This window comes from Aulostomus chinensis, chromosome 4, assembly GCF_037954235.1.
Source record: "Aulostomus chinensis isolate RoL2024-O1b breed Wild chromosome 4, RoL_Achi_v1.0, whole genome shotgun sequence".
Taxonomy (NCBI): Eukaryota; Metazoa; Chordata; class Actinopteri; order Syngnathiformes; family Aulostomidae; genus Aulostomus; species Aulostomus chinensis.
In genome coordinates, this window is record NC_141323.1 from 2,858,320 (window position 1) to 2,875,000 (window position 16,681).

The following is a 16,681-nucleotide window of genomic DNA, read 5'->3' on the forward strand; positions in this document are numbered from 1 at the left end:
GTGTGTGTGTGCGCGCGTGTGTGCGCGCGCGTGTGTTAGAGTGTGTGTTAGAGTGTGTATTGGAGTGTTTCTACCATGGAGTCATTTTATATTTGCATGATTAATTTTACAAACTGGATTTTCAGCCTCATTACCTGAAATTTGTTCTTTTTTACCAAGTGTGTGTATCTGTGTGCACATTTGCGTGCGTGTGTGTGTGTATCTGTGTGCACATTTGCGTGCGTGTGTGTGTATCTGTGCGCATTTGCATGCGTGTGTGTGTATCTGTGTGCACATTTGCGTGCGTGTGTATTTGTGTGCACATTTGCGTGTGTGTGTATTGGGGGGGGTCTTTCGATCTGCATACTGATGCAGCCACCAGGGTCGGCATGACACACTTACCCTGGAAAAGTGGGCTACTGACACACATGCCCTTGGATGGCGCAGCACACACACACACACACGCCGAAACAACAAATCAATTAATTGATTATTTGATCAAAATAAAATGAATCACCGGTTAAGATAATCAGTCAAATATTTCAGCCTTTCAAAAATCACCAGTTTGCTTGTTTTGCCATTTTAAGTTCTGGGATTTGCTGTTTTTTGTCATTTCTTACAGAAGTGAAGAGTTTTTAAGATATGAGGGCTATTGGATGGACAAAAGAAGCCATTTGAACACGTCGTTGTCGGCTCTCTGAAATTGGGATACATTTTTCAAAATTTTGTGACGTTGAATTGTATTTAATCAGTAAAATAACAGACTAATCAATGCCTATCTCCTTCCCCACATTACTTCTTTGTGACACTAGAAAGTAGATAGAACCATCCAGTTATATGTAGCTTGATGCGAATGGCGTCTGATTGCTAACAACAGAATTTGCTTGCTAGTCGCAGTTATTTGCTCTCGTTCATAGCGGCGCCAAACCAGAGGTGTTAAGTTTGTTTTTCACCCAAATCACAGTCTTTGTGGACTACTGATTATACGATTGGATAAAGAAAATGCGAATTATACAGGATGATGCGCTTGAGAGGAAAGGATAGACTTCTTGACATTTTTGGACAGTAACGATGTTGTTAGCCATCAACAACCATTAGCTTCAAGCTAAATGTATGTGGCTGGCTCTTTCTGCTTTCTGGCGTCAGTATCATTTTAAAGGAACATCTACTATACACATTTAGTACTTCTTGGACTACTTAAAAGTTTTTTTTCTTTGTTTTTGGTCTTGCAGTTGAAAAAAATACATTTTATTAGTTGAATTAATATTAATGATGCAAACTCGATTGACAGATTCCATTTTGGCAGCCTGGTGGGCTGTAATCAGACCAAATACAGCGGGCTGAGAGGGAATTCAGGTGAACACACACACACACACACACACACACACAGGCAGTGGTGGATTGAAAAATTTGCAGCTTCTGTTGACGTGTTTCACACAGTCACTTGTGGTCATGTGTTGCTGTGTAAGTGTGGTCACACACCCAGACACTGATTGATGAAGTCATTTGCACCACACACTCTCATGAATGATGAAGGGGTGTGTGACAGCAGACAGACAGATGGCTGTTCCTGACTGTGACGGGCGCTCACGACTTGGAAATATCTAATGAACTTTTATTTTCTGTTGCAATTTAGGCACCCGAAGATTATGAAAACATGATAATTGAGATGAATCGATTATTATTCTGGGACAGGTTGAAGATAAAGGAACATTCAGCTACTGAGAAACGACATTGACCAACAGCATTATTATTTTTGCCGTAATTACTCTCGATGTGACAGCAGGGGTCAGCTTGTTTTGTGCTTGGGGTTAGAATAGATGGGCAGGGCATTTCTGCTCCTGCTTCCTTACTGCATTTCCTCCACTCACCCTGCATGCCCCCTTCCTCACACATGCACACACACACTCACACGTGTGTAGTATTTGCACACACACTTTTCATGGGGCGTTAGCAAAGCAACACAATGAGCAGCGACTAGCTTGAGGGAGACTAAGCAAGGTGTTTCCTGTGACCTGGGTGACGACTGCTGGGTGGAGACAACACACTCCAGTAAAATGTGTGTTTGTGTGTCTGCAGCTGACTGACTTGACCCACTCCCCCATCAATTAAAGTTCACTTAATGTCTTCCCGTTTAAATCTGCAAGTGTCAAGTGAACTAGCAAGGTGGCGATGTTCATCCTTTATTCATGCTTGTTTATGCTTTATTCATGCGCTGTTCAAAAATTTGCAGATGAAAATGAATATTAAAAGGGCAATGCATTATTTATGAACCGAGACTGTATTTTTGACTTTATGGGGTTGTCTGGGATCCCACATTTTGTTCACACACTTTTTAACAGTACAAACAGTAAGCTTTTCCTCTGAATGTTTGTGCTTTGCATGTTTCACCCTATTATCCATCAGGGATCCTTCACAGTGGTATGTGTTTCTGTGTGTTGGCAGGCCGCGCACTGCCCTGCCATGGAGAAGATGAAGAGGATTAAGAGACGTCTGTCGTTGACTCTGCGCTCCAGTCAGACCATCGACGAGTCTTTGTCCGAACTGGCCGAGCAGATGACTATGGAGGACGGCGGCACCAAGGACAACGGTCAGTATTTGTGTCTGCTGCGTCCTTGGAACGTTTCAAATGAAGGTCTAAAAACATTCTGTAACACAAAAACACAATGATTTTAGAATATCGGTTTTTGGCAAAGTCAGTTGTATGAATATTGACACGCCTGGAAAAAAAAAGGAAGGTCCCACATCGTGCATCCCAAGCTTGAAACCTGTCAAAAATCTCATGTAAAAGAATCACAATTAATATAAAATCTGTTGCAAATATGTTAAAAAATCTGTGCATAATCGGTGAAGTGGAACTACCCTGTCATTTTCAATCCTCCAGTACACAAATTCCATCTGCAGGCGCGGTGAACCGGTGCGTACGGAGCGTTCTGTGTCACACTCATGCTCGGGGGGTTATTTTAAATTATGAAACAGTGAAAAGAGAGTGAAAAGAGAGAGTGTGTGAGCGTGTGTCAGTTAACAACTGTAATGGACTTCCAGTGAGTGGCTCTCGAGTTATGTAACAGGAGTAAGAGCAGGGAAGCGACTTGACACACGTTTACACAAACGTATAGACACACACACACACACACACACCCAAGCTGGGCAGAAGGATACAGCAGTGACTGAGCAGTGCTGACTTGTCTTTAAACATCTGCTTGTTTTAGCACAACAGTCCAATGAGCCCCTTGATTGATTGAAGGTGATGACCAACAAACTACGGAGAGAAATAAATCAAGCCGGGATAAAGCTGACTACCCAGATCAGCTGAAAATAAACATGTACTGTAATGTAGGTCAAGGGGACACATAATTATCAGTTTTGGTCTTGAAAATGACCATGTATAACATAATTATTACAGTTATAAATGATGGCTTGTGTGACATAACCAAAAACTCCCACAGGTGGTGAAGCAGACCACAGCACAGTGCATTGTGGGTTGAAAACGGATGCTGTAGATATAAAGAGGAAGGACGGAGGTTGTGTGTGTGTGTGTGTGTGTGTGCGTGAGCGTGCGTGCTTGCGTGTGCATGTGTGTGGGGGAGCTCTGTTCCGATATAGATGCCATGATAATCAATACGCCACAACATGAAAAAGTACCAAACTAATCAACACTGTGGCCTTCAAGTACTCTAGTTCTGACAGTCTAGTTTACCGTCTTGGGGTTTGATGAATGCAGTGTCACAAGAAAGGATGATTTTTCACACACAAATTTTTTGGTCCAGTGAAAAACTGATCGGACACAAACCGCAGCCAATCAATAGCTTAAGAAACTACCGTGTAAGAAAATCTTGCTTTGTACCTCCCACTTGCTCGCAGGGCTTCAATGATCCGGTAATGTGATGGAAAATTTGCACGAAATGTCTTTGCTCAGAGTAACGTGGCCATCTAGCAACCAAAAGGTCGCTGGTTGGTCCTCACTTACCCTGATGACCATGTCGAAGTATCCTTGAGCAAGATACTGAGCCTCTAAATGCTCCTGATGGCCCTGCTATGGCCTGGCAACCCGTCCAGGGTGAACTTCGCCTCTGGCCCAATGTCAGCTGGGAGTTAGATTAGATGTGTGTGTGTGTGTGTGGTGTGTGTGTGTGTGTGTGTGTGTGTGTGTGTGTGTGTGTGTGTGTGTGTGTGTGTGTGTGTGTATATTTCCCACCTGACATAAATTTTACCTAAAACCGTCAGTACTGACAGAGCTTGCACACAGCCTTACCTGGCGATGCCAGAGCTCTCTGATGTCCGAAAGCTTTTCCAGACATGTTTCTTAGATGGCTCGAAGTGTTGATCACTCCCTGCTTCTTCTTCTCTGCGTCAGCTGCTATCAGCTTCAGTAGTGAACTCTCATCACTCTCAACTTAATTTAGTGTTCCATTGTGGTGCTGCCCCCTTTTTGTTTCCGCATTCGAATATTAATTTCCACAATCACATGTATATTTTTGCATACAGTTTGAATGCATATTCATAATATTCTGCCCCGGCGGCAAGAATGTCAGTTTTTACTTATCTGTGTAGTGGAAAGGAGTTTATCGTTTTATGCCCCTAATATACTATATACTATATACATACATACATACATAAAATGTTTTTATGGTATTTATTACTTTACAAGTATTTGTTGACATTGTGTTTGCTGTAGAGGAATGTGATGATCTTGCACTGAGCATGTTATTGTAGAAGAAATGTCTTTTTGTTACTTTAGTTATTCAAACTTCAAAGTTGCTCCTTTTACATTGCTTTTTTTTTTACACATTTCTCCTTAATGGAGTTTGATGTTTGGTATTTGCGGATTTGAAAAAGTGAATACATTTTTCGTTGTTTTAAAAGAAGAAAAGAGCACGGCATGCATTTTTAATGACGAACGCACAGCAAGAGGTTGTCGAAAAGAGGGCAGCTTGTGTCGAAACGGTGGAATGCTGACGGCCCTCGTTGTGTTCCAGAGCCCTTCATGAGGAACGGCCGTCCCCCCACCTCCCACAGCATGCACTCCTTCCTGCATCAATACACCGGCTCCTTCAAGAAGCCCCCACTCCGCCGGCCACACAGCGTCATCGGCGGCACCCTAGGGTCCTTCATGGCCATGCCACGTAACGGCAGTCGTCTGGGTAAGAGAGAATCACACGTTTGCTCCCTCACACACACACACACACACACACACACACACACATACACAGAACAGGAAGTGAGTAGCAGGAGAGCAGATGGCATCCGGGAACAAACAGGAAACATGTCATGGTCCTAAGATTTCCATCCGCCTTCCCTGACATCCTCAAAAGTCCTCTTAGTACCGGAGCGACGGGTCGTCCTCGCCGGTGTTGTGTTCACGCCGGTGACAGCTGGATGGCCATTCAGTCACATATGACGCTGCTTCCTGTGGTAATGGATTCATTGCAGTTGGTTTGAGCGCCCCGTTCTGGCGTGTGACGCAATTCAAAGCTGCAGCAGGATTTAATTGTAGTTCATAGCGACCTGCGGGGTGACGAAATGACTCACAGGACCTGAGAAAAGTGTTGCGTGTGTTAGAGACTACCAGACGCTTGTTCAAGAGTCAGCGAAGATTAGTCCTCATCTGTCTCCAATGCTGTTGGTGAAATTAAACGTTAAAATTTGTAACCATACACGCCAGGGGCCCCTGTCTTGACTCTAGAAGGGAAACTTAACACATCAAAATCTATTTACATGTTACTGTTAGATAGGAAGCCGTACTCCAGAGGAAGCTGTGTGAAATCTAACAAAGTGCCTTTCGTGCTTAAAAAAATCCAAAGGTCCTGGCATCTTTGCTTTGGTGTGACTGTGCACCATTACCTTCAACGTGTAGGCTGATTTTCACCAAATGCGGTGGATGGGAACCTAATAAATATTGGGGTAGATCCATTCAGAATAATTTACATTGCTTGACACTGGCTATGGCAGATGTCTGACCTCTGCAGTCCCTCCCTATTTGTGTGTTTGATTTGTTTGACGTATAGAGGTTCCCTCATTAGAACCGATATGGTTGCAGCCTGTAGCCTTAAACATAGAATCATGAGTACGACACAAAGATTGATTTTTCTTGCCACATTTGCCAACATCTGTCTCATCAGTCTGTTTGTCTTCGCCCTAGTTTGAAGTAAATACAGATATGATGAGCATTACGCAGTAAACATGTGGATGGATTTGTGGCCCAACATCTGTAGCTCGTTAGGTTTGTTCTCATTCAGCAGCTAAATTCGTATTATTAATCACGACTTAAAAGAAACTAAAAAAAAACATTGTTCATTTTTTTTCTTCTGTTTGTGTTTACATGGCGACATCATCAGTGGGATGTATTTTTGCCTCTGACATGCAGATATATGAACTTCTGATTTTGCTGCTGGCCACTAGTTAATGATATTATTTGTATAAAAACCATCAATTCATCCATTCCTCCATCCATTTTCTTCCTCTTATCCTGCTAAGGGTGGCGGGGGCGCTGGAGCCTATCCCAGCAGCCTTCAGGTGTGAGGTGGGGTTCACCCTGGAGGGGTCACCAGTCCATCGCAGGGCCAACACATAGAGACAGACAACCATTCACACTCACAGCCACACCTATGGTCAATTTAGAGTATCAATCAGCCTCATCCCCAATTGCATGTCTTTGGGAGGAAGCTGGAGTACCCAGAGAGAACCCACGCAGGCACAGGGAGAACATGCAGACTCCACACAGAAAGATCCATGGTCGAGCCGGGGCTCGAACCCGGAACCTTCTTGCTGTGAGGCGACAGTGCTGACCACTGCACCACCGTGCCACCCTATCTAAAAATCAATATATTCAAAACGACCAATATTTGTTGATGTTATAACTCAAAAGTTATGTGTGGAAGACATGATGGGGTGATGACCACCATCTCTGAAATCATTCACTCTCCCAGAACTTTGTGCAGTGTGTTTCATGTAGAAGACTCACTTTTGAGACGACATTTTCTCTTCCTCCGGCGTTGCTGTGGTACGATTAACATGTCCGAGATCAACAATAGCCAATGGTTAAACATACAGAAGTTTACAAACACCTTTCGTCATTAATATTTTTGTGAAATTTTGTACTATCCAAGAATTTTTCCCAAATACAAAACACTTTGTGGCTGTCATGTTGCACACTGCAGCTTTAAACACATCTCAACTCTCAAGACGCTTTGCTGCTACTGTTTCAACAGTTAAACCATGAATATATTCTGTTACCTGGCTGCATCACCTGCATGAAAAGATGATGCACTCGCGTTATTTTCATGCCACAGCTAGTGTTTTACTTCTGGGCTGCTCAAATGTTCTGTAGTTGTACTGCTTGAACCTCCCTTTCTTCAGTATCTTCTTCAATCTGCGATTCCTGTGTTACATTTGTCCAGATTAAGTGATCTTTGCGCAAAACCACTCCCAGTTTCAGTGCAACGGCTCCGGTGTAAATACCCCCTCAAGTCATTGAATAGATGGCTGATTCTGCAGAGGACCTGTTGGGCCTTGCGCTGGACCCTGGCCTAGATAGAGGAACTTGGATCTAAAAACAGGACTGTTAAGTAGGACATCGGTTCACCGTGTATTGCTGTGTGCTTATTAGCCAAGCTGATAAATGCAGGCCAGAGAAGGAAGACGAGGACTGATGAGCGGAGGGAGAAAGATCATTAAGGTGACGGAAAATGAAGGAAGGATGTGTGGAAATGATGAGGATAGAAAGATCAGAGAGCAAGAAGAAGAGTTATGTCCTTCAAGGTTAACGGGACAAAAAAGACGTAATGTCGGAGTACAATTAGGAAATAGTTTGAGACAGATTTCGCTGGTTGGAATCAAAGAATTGCGTGTGGGAGAAGGAGGGAGCATTTCCAGAGTGTGAGGGAAGACATAAAATAGGGGGAGACAATAGCGACCTGTAGGTGAAAGTGAAGGGAGGCTGAGAGGGAGAGGAAAGTAGGACAGATGAGATCATAGAAGAGAGACACAAGTTAGAAAAGGTAGCGGAGGAATGTGTTGAAAGACAGAGGGGGAGTTCAATGGGCCACTGCCTGCAAAAACCTCTCACAGGAGAAAACGAGTTAAAGGAGAAATGTGCGTAGCGAGTGGGAAGTGAAAGAAATTAAGGAGGTTTTGATGCAGGGCAGGAAACATGCAAATGAGAAGACAAAAGTATCACCAAAAAAGGGGTAGCACGATATTTCTGTGAATTTCCAATATTACTGACAACGTTGTTGTGTATATAAATATAAATAAATAAGTATGTGTGTATGTATATGTGTGTGTGTATATATTTATATGTGTGTGTGTGTGTGTAGGTTTGGTTTTTAATTTCAAGATCTTTACAGTTTAGCAGGCAAGCATGAATGTAATCATGTGCCTTTTATAACTTATTTCTATAGTTTGCAAATGGTGGCTCAGATTGAGATGCTGTATCAAGCACTGCAGCAAAATAATATAACAGTTTGAAAAACCCAATAAAAACGTAACAAAAATTCTCTTTTAAACCTTTGGCTTGAAAATAGCGGTGGCTCAGTTTTGAAATTCATATTCCGTATGAATAATACAACAAAATGAAATCGCCCATCACATCTGAACTGCACACGCTGGCCTGCTGCTGAGCACTCAGATTTTTCGCTCAGCATTCGTGGTCTTGAAATGTTGATTTTGTTTTTTTGTTTTGTTTTTTCGGTGGCTGAATATATCTGGCATATTTCTATCCTTAGTTGTCACAGGCTGCTAGCAGGTCTCACATATGACTGTGGTTTTTGCCACATTTGGTCTTTTAAAACCAAATTATTTCCACACTGTCAAAGTGGCTCCAGCTTCAGGTATCCAGCGACAAAGCCCTGCTGCTCTCTCCTACTGCCGTGTTTTAGTGTCTTCGTATCTTTGTGGTTGTGTATTGCAGCGTAACGGTATGACATCATAACAGCTTTATATTCGTTTGTGCCCCAGGATAAAAAAAGTAAAATATTCCCCTGAACGGTACATCATGGCACGGCACATCCCTATCCTCTACCCTGAAACATTCAGTGTCCTGCTATGTACCCCCTCTACCTCCAGAGGTAGCGCTAGCACCAACAGCTTGCACCACCAGTGGCAAAGCTGGCACCACTAATTCTGGTTCTGTCAGACAGAGTGGGTGTGGGTGTGGGTGAGTGGGTGGTATGTGTGGTATCTGTCATGTACAGCTCATGTGAAGACGTGAAAATGTGCTCAAACGTGCATCGAACAAGGCACCTTGAATGTTTCGAACAGCGTCTCTGAACAGCGTCACGACCAACGACAGGTACTAAGTTACTACAATAACCCGAGAGCAGGTGTGTTCCCAGCAGGCATCAGGGACATGTCTGAAAGGCTCATTTACGATGTCCCTGTATTTCTCCTAGTGTATTACTCCATCTGTTTACACACATCGAAACAAACAGTAACATAACTCAGTGAAAGTAGGGATACAAAACCTAATGAAGATTAATATTCATCTGAAAATTTCAAAATGTGCTTGCTTGGAAATGAATCAGATATTGTTGATAAGATTTTTGCATCTGATAGTTAGAAATACTGCAGTGATACATTATAATTGCTAGGTTTGATTATGATTGAAATCCTTCATAGCACCGCTCTTTTATTTTGTAATTCTTTTTAAACGTTTATTATTTTATTTGTAGGGATCATTATTTTACCCTATATGGAGAATCATTGGGTTTGGTAGAGGTGTGTGTAGTTTGCCTTGCAAGACAGTTGGCCTGTAGCAGCAAAAGGTCTTAGCGTCTTCTTGGATCGTTTTACTTTGCACTTTTTGTTCTCCTGAGTCAAGAACGACGCCGTCTGGTTCGATTCTGTTACACCCGTTGAGTGATTTCCCGTCCAACTCATTATTTCAAGTTTCTATTTACTTTTTTGGGGGGAATCAAGGGCCATTAGACCCATTTACGTAAAATTTTACCAAATTTTAGGGTTAAAAATTTTGAAAAGTGTTCCAGTGTAACCCAAGTACAACATTAAGGTGAAGAAGAAAGCCCTGCTGCCCTGAGTCAGGTGCTTGATAGTGGACGGGGAGGGTTATAACACAGTCGGGGAGGTGAGGTCGATGTTACATGGTGCTGGTGTTGTACTTCACAAGCTATCAGTAATGTGAAAGAATGGAGAGGATCTCATGCTTGATTTACTTCAACAACACTTTAAATCCTTGCATCAACTAAGTTTTTCCATCATAAATTGTGATGCTGTTTAACCGTCAGCACAGGCTCAGGAAATAAAAGTTTATGGAGGCAAAAGTATTGCATTCTTCTGTTTTTTTTTGTTTCCGCCTTGTTGCATTCCCTACATCGTGGTTATGGTATGTTTTTACAATGCTATTCTGAAGTGTTATATCTTCTAGACTTGTGGGGTACGTTAAATTGTTCCTCTGTAACCCCACCCACAGTTCTGAAGGCGAAAGCCTGCCACCAGGCGGAACCTCCGACCATCTTTGAAAGAACAGGGGGACGAGTAAATAAACGGTGGTCGGTCTGTGAAGAAAATTCTGAAAATATTTGACTTTCCAAAAGCAGACCAGCATTTCCTATAATCCCAGGAGATGTTGGTTTTTAACCAAATGACCACAGACAGGTTCCCATTCTGGAGCAAAGTCCGCCTTTGGGTTCCGGCTTTGCCGCAGACCGGAGGACTTCATGAACTGTAGAGGAAAAGAAGGTGTGAAACTGCTGTAATTCCTCATATTTAGAGAAATAATCAGGATTTTGGCGTTTGAGATTTAGTCAGAAGTTGTTCCTTCTGATCCCGTGTTTCCACTCCGCCTTTGCACATGATGACTGACTGCGTGGTCCGCGGCGCTGACACACTGATGACAGAGAGCTGCTCACCCGTGGCTGCTAACAAAATGTGTGTGTGTGTGTGTGTGTGTATGGTGGGGGGGTGGGGGTTCGTGTCCTGTCCATGTGGTTTGTACATCAGTGTGTTTTCTCCTGCTATGCTGTGGTGGTGGAGGAGAAGGTGGGTGCCAGTTCATGTGTTTAATCTCTGACTTCAGGGGTTACAAGGGTCTGAGAGGAGGTGACAGAGTGAGAAGATGAGAGCTGATAGCGCTGCTTCATAGCTCTACTTTTCTATCAAGCTGCTGCTCTGGCAGAAATGAATATAAAAGGAACTACATGGCTCTCGCCCATGTTGAACAAAGAAGAAATGCACAGGGAACTTGCTAGTACTTTACAATAATGTTGCATTAATAATGTTTAGTTAATGCTTCGTTAACCATTTATTAACTGTTAACTGATATGTCCAGTATTCGTTTACCAATGGTGTTCATAGTAACTTTACGCGTTACGGCAATGATGGATGGAAACACTGTGTGTTTGTGTGTGTGGGTGGGTGTGGGGGAGTACAAAGAACATTAATATGTGTTTTATGATTAAGTAATGCTTATTCAGTGCTCTTTTTTTGTTACTTACATCTTTTATACTTACATTTTTTCTTTTCTACTGTATATACAGTACATATATGATATATAATAATATAAAGGATGTCTTTCTAGCATCAAAATAGTTCTCTTAAGACAATCTATATCTTTTTTGACACATTACTAAAAGTACTACTTTGTGTACTTAACTATTACATAATGTGCATAAAAGTTGCATAAAGCTCTTTGTGGCATCCAATGTAACAGTGTGAAATGCACGGCCTCAAGTGATGTTACTTGAACCCAAAGCTGACGACCGTGCTGATGAGAGGGTTGTGTTTGTTCCTGCAGGGCTAATGGAAGCTTGAATATGCCCTTTAACGCACCAGCTGCATTGTGGGTAATTCCAGCATTTGGAGTCTGCTAAGTGCAAGTGCTGCTTTAATACATTCAGACTGGAAAATTCAGGATTGTCAGATTAGAACGTAATCAGCAGTCGGAGCCTTACAGTGACGTGAGAAGGCAATCTACTGTATCACATGATCAGAAACGTGTCTGATGATAAAAACATATACAGTATATCTGAAAGTAATGTAAATGGTAATCTTTGTGTGTGTGTGTGTGTGTGTGTGTGTGTGTGTGTGTGTGTGTGTGTGTGTGTGTGTGTGTGTGTGTGCGCGCCAGACATCGTGCATGAGAACCTGAAGATGGGTTCCGACGGTGAGAGTGACCAGGCATCGGGAACATCCTCAGACGAGGTTCAATCTCCAACCGGCGTCTGCCTGAGGAACCGAGTCCACCGGCGGATCTCCATGGAAGTAAGATTATACACACACACACTGCACAGTAACGTAATTGCAATGATGGCTTACATTCAATTCAACATTCCACCCCTCATCCCCCTCTGCCTCTGATCTGATCTTCACCACCTCCTCCTCCCCTCGGCATCATGGGAGATCTAAGTCAGGAGGTTGTTAGGGGGGCATTCTTGGTCTCCTAATGGGTTCTCAGTGTCTGGGCGTTATGACACTGATAGCAGCGCTGCTCCCTGAGGGCCGCAGCAGCAGCAGCAGGAGCAGGAGCGGCAGCGGGATGTTTGGAGACGCAGCGTAATCATCTGTGTTCTAACCACACACAGGGAGCCTCTACTTGCACACCATCTCAGCCAGCGTGACAGAGAGCATGCTGGGATAGGAGCGGTCTTTGTTCTCCTCTCAACAGTGACTTTCTGTCTCGAAAAAACACCAAACCTGATTTATTTTTTTGGACACAGAGAAAAGAAATTTATGTTGAGACCACAAGATAGATTACATTAGATTAGAAGATTAGTTGTCATATGTCTTGAAGAGATCCTATCATGTGGCCTCGACATCCCAAAATTGTGTGAAACAGTTAGATGACATGGCCTCACAATAAGTAAATTCAGGGAACAAGTGAACCTCTTGTGACTTCAAAATACTTAATTGAGGGAAAACGTTATATTGTGGCCTCAAACTGCTCAAGTGATGACAAATATTTCCTTCCAAGCAAGTAATTATTTCTTTTTGCAGTATAAGTGGAGTCTTACCATTGTCCCTGTCATTTCTGTGTTCGTTTTTCCTTCCACCGGAACGAGCTTGATAAATCGTCACTGGGTCAAAGACGATTAAACGAACCTCGGTGTCTGACAGCTGCTTGCATAAGCTCAGCAAATAATCAGGGCAAATAATATGACGTCCTCCCCAATTATCACGAGTACCTGTTCCCTGTTGGTGTTTAATTTTACTGTGATTTGAAATGTTCCTCGTCTAGAGTTCATTTCTCAGCTTTCTTGTTATCATTTACAGGAGGGAAACATCTGCTCTGTAAATATATAAATGCTAAATGGTGCTTTGTGTTGGATTAGTTTGCACTTAACTGGATAAATCGTCTTCACCCTCACCCTCACTCAGATGAACCTCTCAGCCTTGAGGCCTCCTGCCCCCTGCTGGCAGAGGATTGTACATGACATAACCCACCCTTGAGTGACGCTTCATCTCTCACTTTTTTTTTTTACTTTTTTTTTTTTTTTTTTTGCTGCTATTTGGAAATATTCTCAACAAATCTCCTCTGTGCCCGACCATCTGACTGTGCTGTGCCGTACAATCCTCCCCCTCATCAAAAAACTGGTAGAATGCATCCAGCTTTTCTCCTCCCAGAAATCAGCCTCGCACTTCAGTGACATCTGTACGGATTTCATTCATTCATCATTCATTTTCATAACTGCTAACCTTAGCATGATAATCTACTGCCTGTTTCTCCGAGATGAGTCTGACCTCTGCTCTATGACCCCTCCTGAGCAGGGGCACTTGCTCAGATGCACTGTACAGACCTATGACCTGAAGGAATAAACTGGGACATGACCTGGATCTGATTGACAGTATGGAACATGGATCAGACGTGTCGAGGTGGAGCTGTAAAGGAGTGGTCAGAATGTCCTCAGTTCCTCTAGATGTCCTATCATGGATGGTTTAAACTCATGTAGTTCTTTACAAAGATTGCTTTTCAGGTGTATCACTGCAGGTTGTGGTGATCATTGGTTTACCTATTACACACATATACACACACACACACACACTCAGGCTCTGTTACATAAGCGTGAATTTGTTATTCTTATCATTCTTTTTTTATACTGCTGAAGCTTTTAATTGGAGTCTGACACTCCTCTTAAACATTGAGTATATAACCTTTACATAGAGATGCATCTTTTATCATCTAGTAACCATGTTTCAGGAGTAATTAAACTGTTTTCAACCATTCACTGTGGGTTGTGTGTGTAGTGCAGTCTTCTCAGGGGAAACTGTACCTGCTCAACCAGGTTACATTACATAACCAGCATAAAGTTGCTTTAAATAATAAGTTTTGATCCACCATTTAGCATCAAGCCCGCTGCACAGTGGCGTTATATAATCGCGCTCACTCAAAGCTTTCATGTGTGGTGATTCTGGCAGCCACATTGTCAACTCCAGTAACAAGATGAGTGAGGATGATATTTGTGGTGAGGCCAAACTTGAAAGCCCAGCAACTCTGTCTGAAAAAAGACAAAACAGATGTGACACGTCCCCTCACTATTTTTATTCCGCTCGCACTCATCTTCAGTGTTAAAGCCAGTTCTTATTCCGATCCCAGAATAGATCAGTCATCCACAAGAATAAGATGTGAGCTGAGGTACATACTGTATATGATGACACACAGACAGAGGGTGTGACTTAGAAACGTGTACGACGTCTGATTCCTGCACCTGAAGCTTGCGGCATTCAGCCACAGTCAGGCCTCTGCTTATTTTTATCCCCCATAATATGATGATCGACCTGATCTGTGACTTCTCTCTCTCTGGGTGTAGGAGGAAGTGAGAGGCAGTTATTTTAGATGCTGTGTGTGTGTGTTTGTGTGTGTGTGCACGCGTGCTTGAATGGAATTGAAATTGAAAGCACGTGTAGTGAACATGCAAAAATTATATAGAGATTTTTCTTTTTTTCCTTTTGCTTTGAAGACAAATCCTGTTTTTAGAACAATTTTAAAGGATTGTGTGTGTGTCTTTGTGTCTTGTGTGTGTTTTAGGACCTCAACAAACGCCTGTCACTGCCTGCTGACATCCGAATTCCCGACGGCTACCTGGAGAAGCTGCAGCTCAGCAGCCCGCCCTTCGACCAGCCGCTCAGCCGCCGCTCCCGACGAGCGTCATTGGTTAGTGTGTGTGTGTGTGTGTGTCTTTCTCTGTGTTCACGCGCCACCGTTATTGCTCTGCTCTGCTTGCAGTCCTGCTAGCAGACTCCCTGTGTGCCAGTTACCATGGCAACTGACCCAGTGTGAGCTTGGGATATATTACTGTTGGCTCTCAAACACTCACCTCCTGCCTCTTGCCAGTCAAATTAGATCATAATATTGTGCTGTTGTGTGATGTTACAGTAACAAGGTAGCTTATGTTTATTACAAGTTTATTATGACAGTGACACCTGGAAAAGTCATGTAAATGTGCAGATTCTGCCTCTGCAGGAAAACTGCAACTCGCATGAATTATGTAGCTTTACTTGCTCTTTTACTGATGAATATTTGTTCATCTTCCGCCCAATCCTGCACAGACGTGATATCAACTTTTCCAGGTGCTACAATAGTGGATGATGAAAGCAGAAATTGCGTCAATGTTTCTAAAACATGGACTGCGCTAGTCGCCTGAAGTTCTCTCCACCAGCAGTAACAAAAGAAATGTAACACACATTCATGTGAAGGGTTGACTAAAGTCTGCTGCAACAAGCTGGACTCCGGAGTTCAGACTCAAACTCCGGATTTCCCTCATTCTTGAACTCAACAAGTCAGAAGGAATGCTTCATCTGTGTTTTATTCTGATTCCCTCTCCTTAGTCGGAGATTGGATTTGGGAAGTTGGAGACGTACATTAAGCTGGACAAGCTGGGAGAGGTGAGGACGTTTCATGGGATGCTTCACTTTTCAAACCTTTCCTATTCTGTGACTGACATCTACGTTGTGCTTCAGGGAACCTACGCCACTGTATTTAAAGGACGCAGTAAACTGACGGACAACCTGGTGGCGTTGAAGGAGATCCGGCTGGAGCACGAGGAGGGAGCGCCATGCACCGCCATTAGGGAAGGTAATCTTTCACAACCAGACCCAGATTTAATGGTACTGCTGCAGAACGTCCTCTCATCTGATTCAACAATAAACTCTATTCCAGTTTTAATGAAAAAGTATCAAACGTGTTTGCCTGTCTGTCCTTGTATGTAGTTTCATTACTGAAGGACCTCAAACACGCCAACATCGTGACGTTACACGACATCGTCCACACTGACAAGAGCCTCACACTGGTGTTCGAGTACCTGGTAAGAGTTTGAGCTCTTCGGCCTTGTTTAGTCCTGTCTTTCGTCTCCCGGCTGTCACATAGAAAGATGAAACTACTCTTGTTTTGTTTAGCAATGTTTCCTTTTGACAAAAAGAGGCAAGATGTGGTTTTACAAAAGCAGCTTATCTCAGCAAGAAGCTGTTAGCATAGCAACACTGCGCTTGACAGGTCTGTCGAGTCTTGCTTTGTTAGCTGGGTGCTGCTAGCATGCGAGTGTAAACATGCTAACAGCAGCAGCTACCTTGCAGAACCCTGTCATGTAACAATGGTAGCGTGCTGCGGTGATGCCAGCATTTCTGTTTTAGGTATTATTTCTAATCAGTATTGTTTGCGTTACTATTTGGTTTTCAAAATAAATGTCTGGCCCATAATTGATCTCATTTGTATTAGACCTCTTAATGTGTGCAAAGTTCACTTAAGGGAACT

At 43.0% G+C, this 16,681-nt stretch overlaps 1 protein-coding gene across 4 annotated transcripts in view; it reads left to right on the forward strand.

Moving 5' to 3' along the window:
* The window catches only part of cdk17 (cyclin dependent kinase 17), a 40,190-nt gene that overhangs the window by 15,777 nt on the left and 7,732 nt on the right, over positions 1 to 16,681 (forward strand). For 2 of the 4 annotated variants that reach the window (XM_086201069.1, XM_086201070.1), the window contains exons 2-9: positions 1,271 to 1,335; positions 2,425 to 2,569; positions 4,959 to 5,123; positions 12,065 to 12,198; positions 14,960 to 15,085; positions 15,760 to 15,816; positions 15,892 to 16,006; positions 16,141 to 16,235. In XM_086201069.1, coding sequence (XP_086057195.1) covers positions 2,443 to 2,569; positions 4,959 to 5,123; positions 12,065 to 12,198; positions 14,960 to 15,085; positions 15,760 to 15,816; positions 15,892 to 16,006; positions 16,141 to 16,235 — 819 coding nt within the window. In that variant the 5' untranslated portion in view covers positions 1,271 to 1,335; positions 2,425 to 2,442. The remainder of the gene's footprint in view (positions 1 to 1,270; positions 1,336 to 2,424; positions 2,570 to 4,958; positions 5,124 to 12,064; positions 12,199 to 14,959; positions 15,086 to 15,759; positions 15,817 to 15,891; positions 16,007 to 16,140; positions 16,236 to 16,681) is intronic. The other 2 variants (XM_086201068.1, XM_086201071.1) reach the window with 1 other exon arrangement.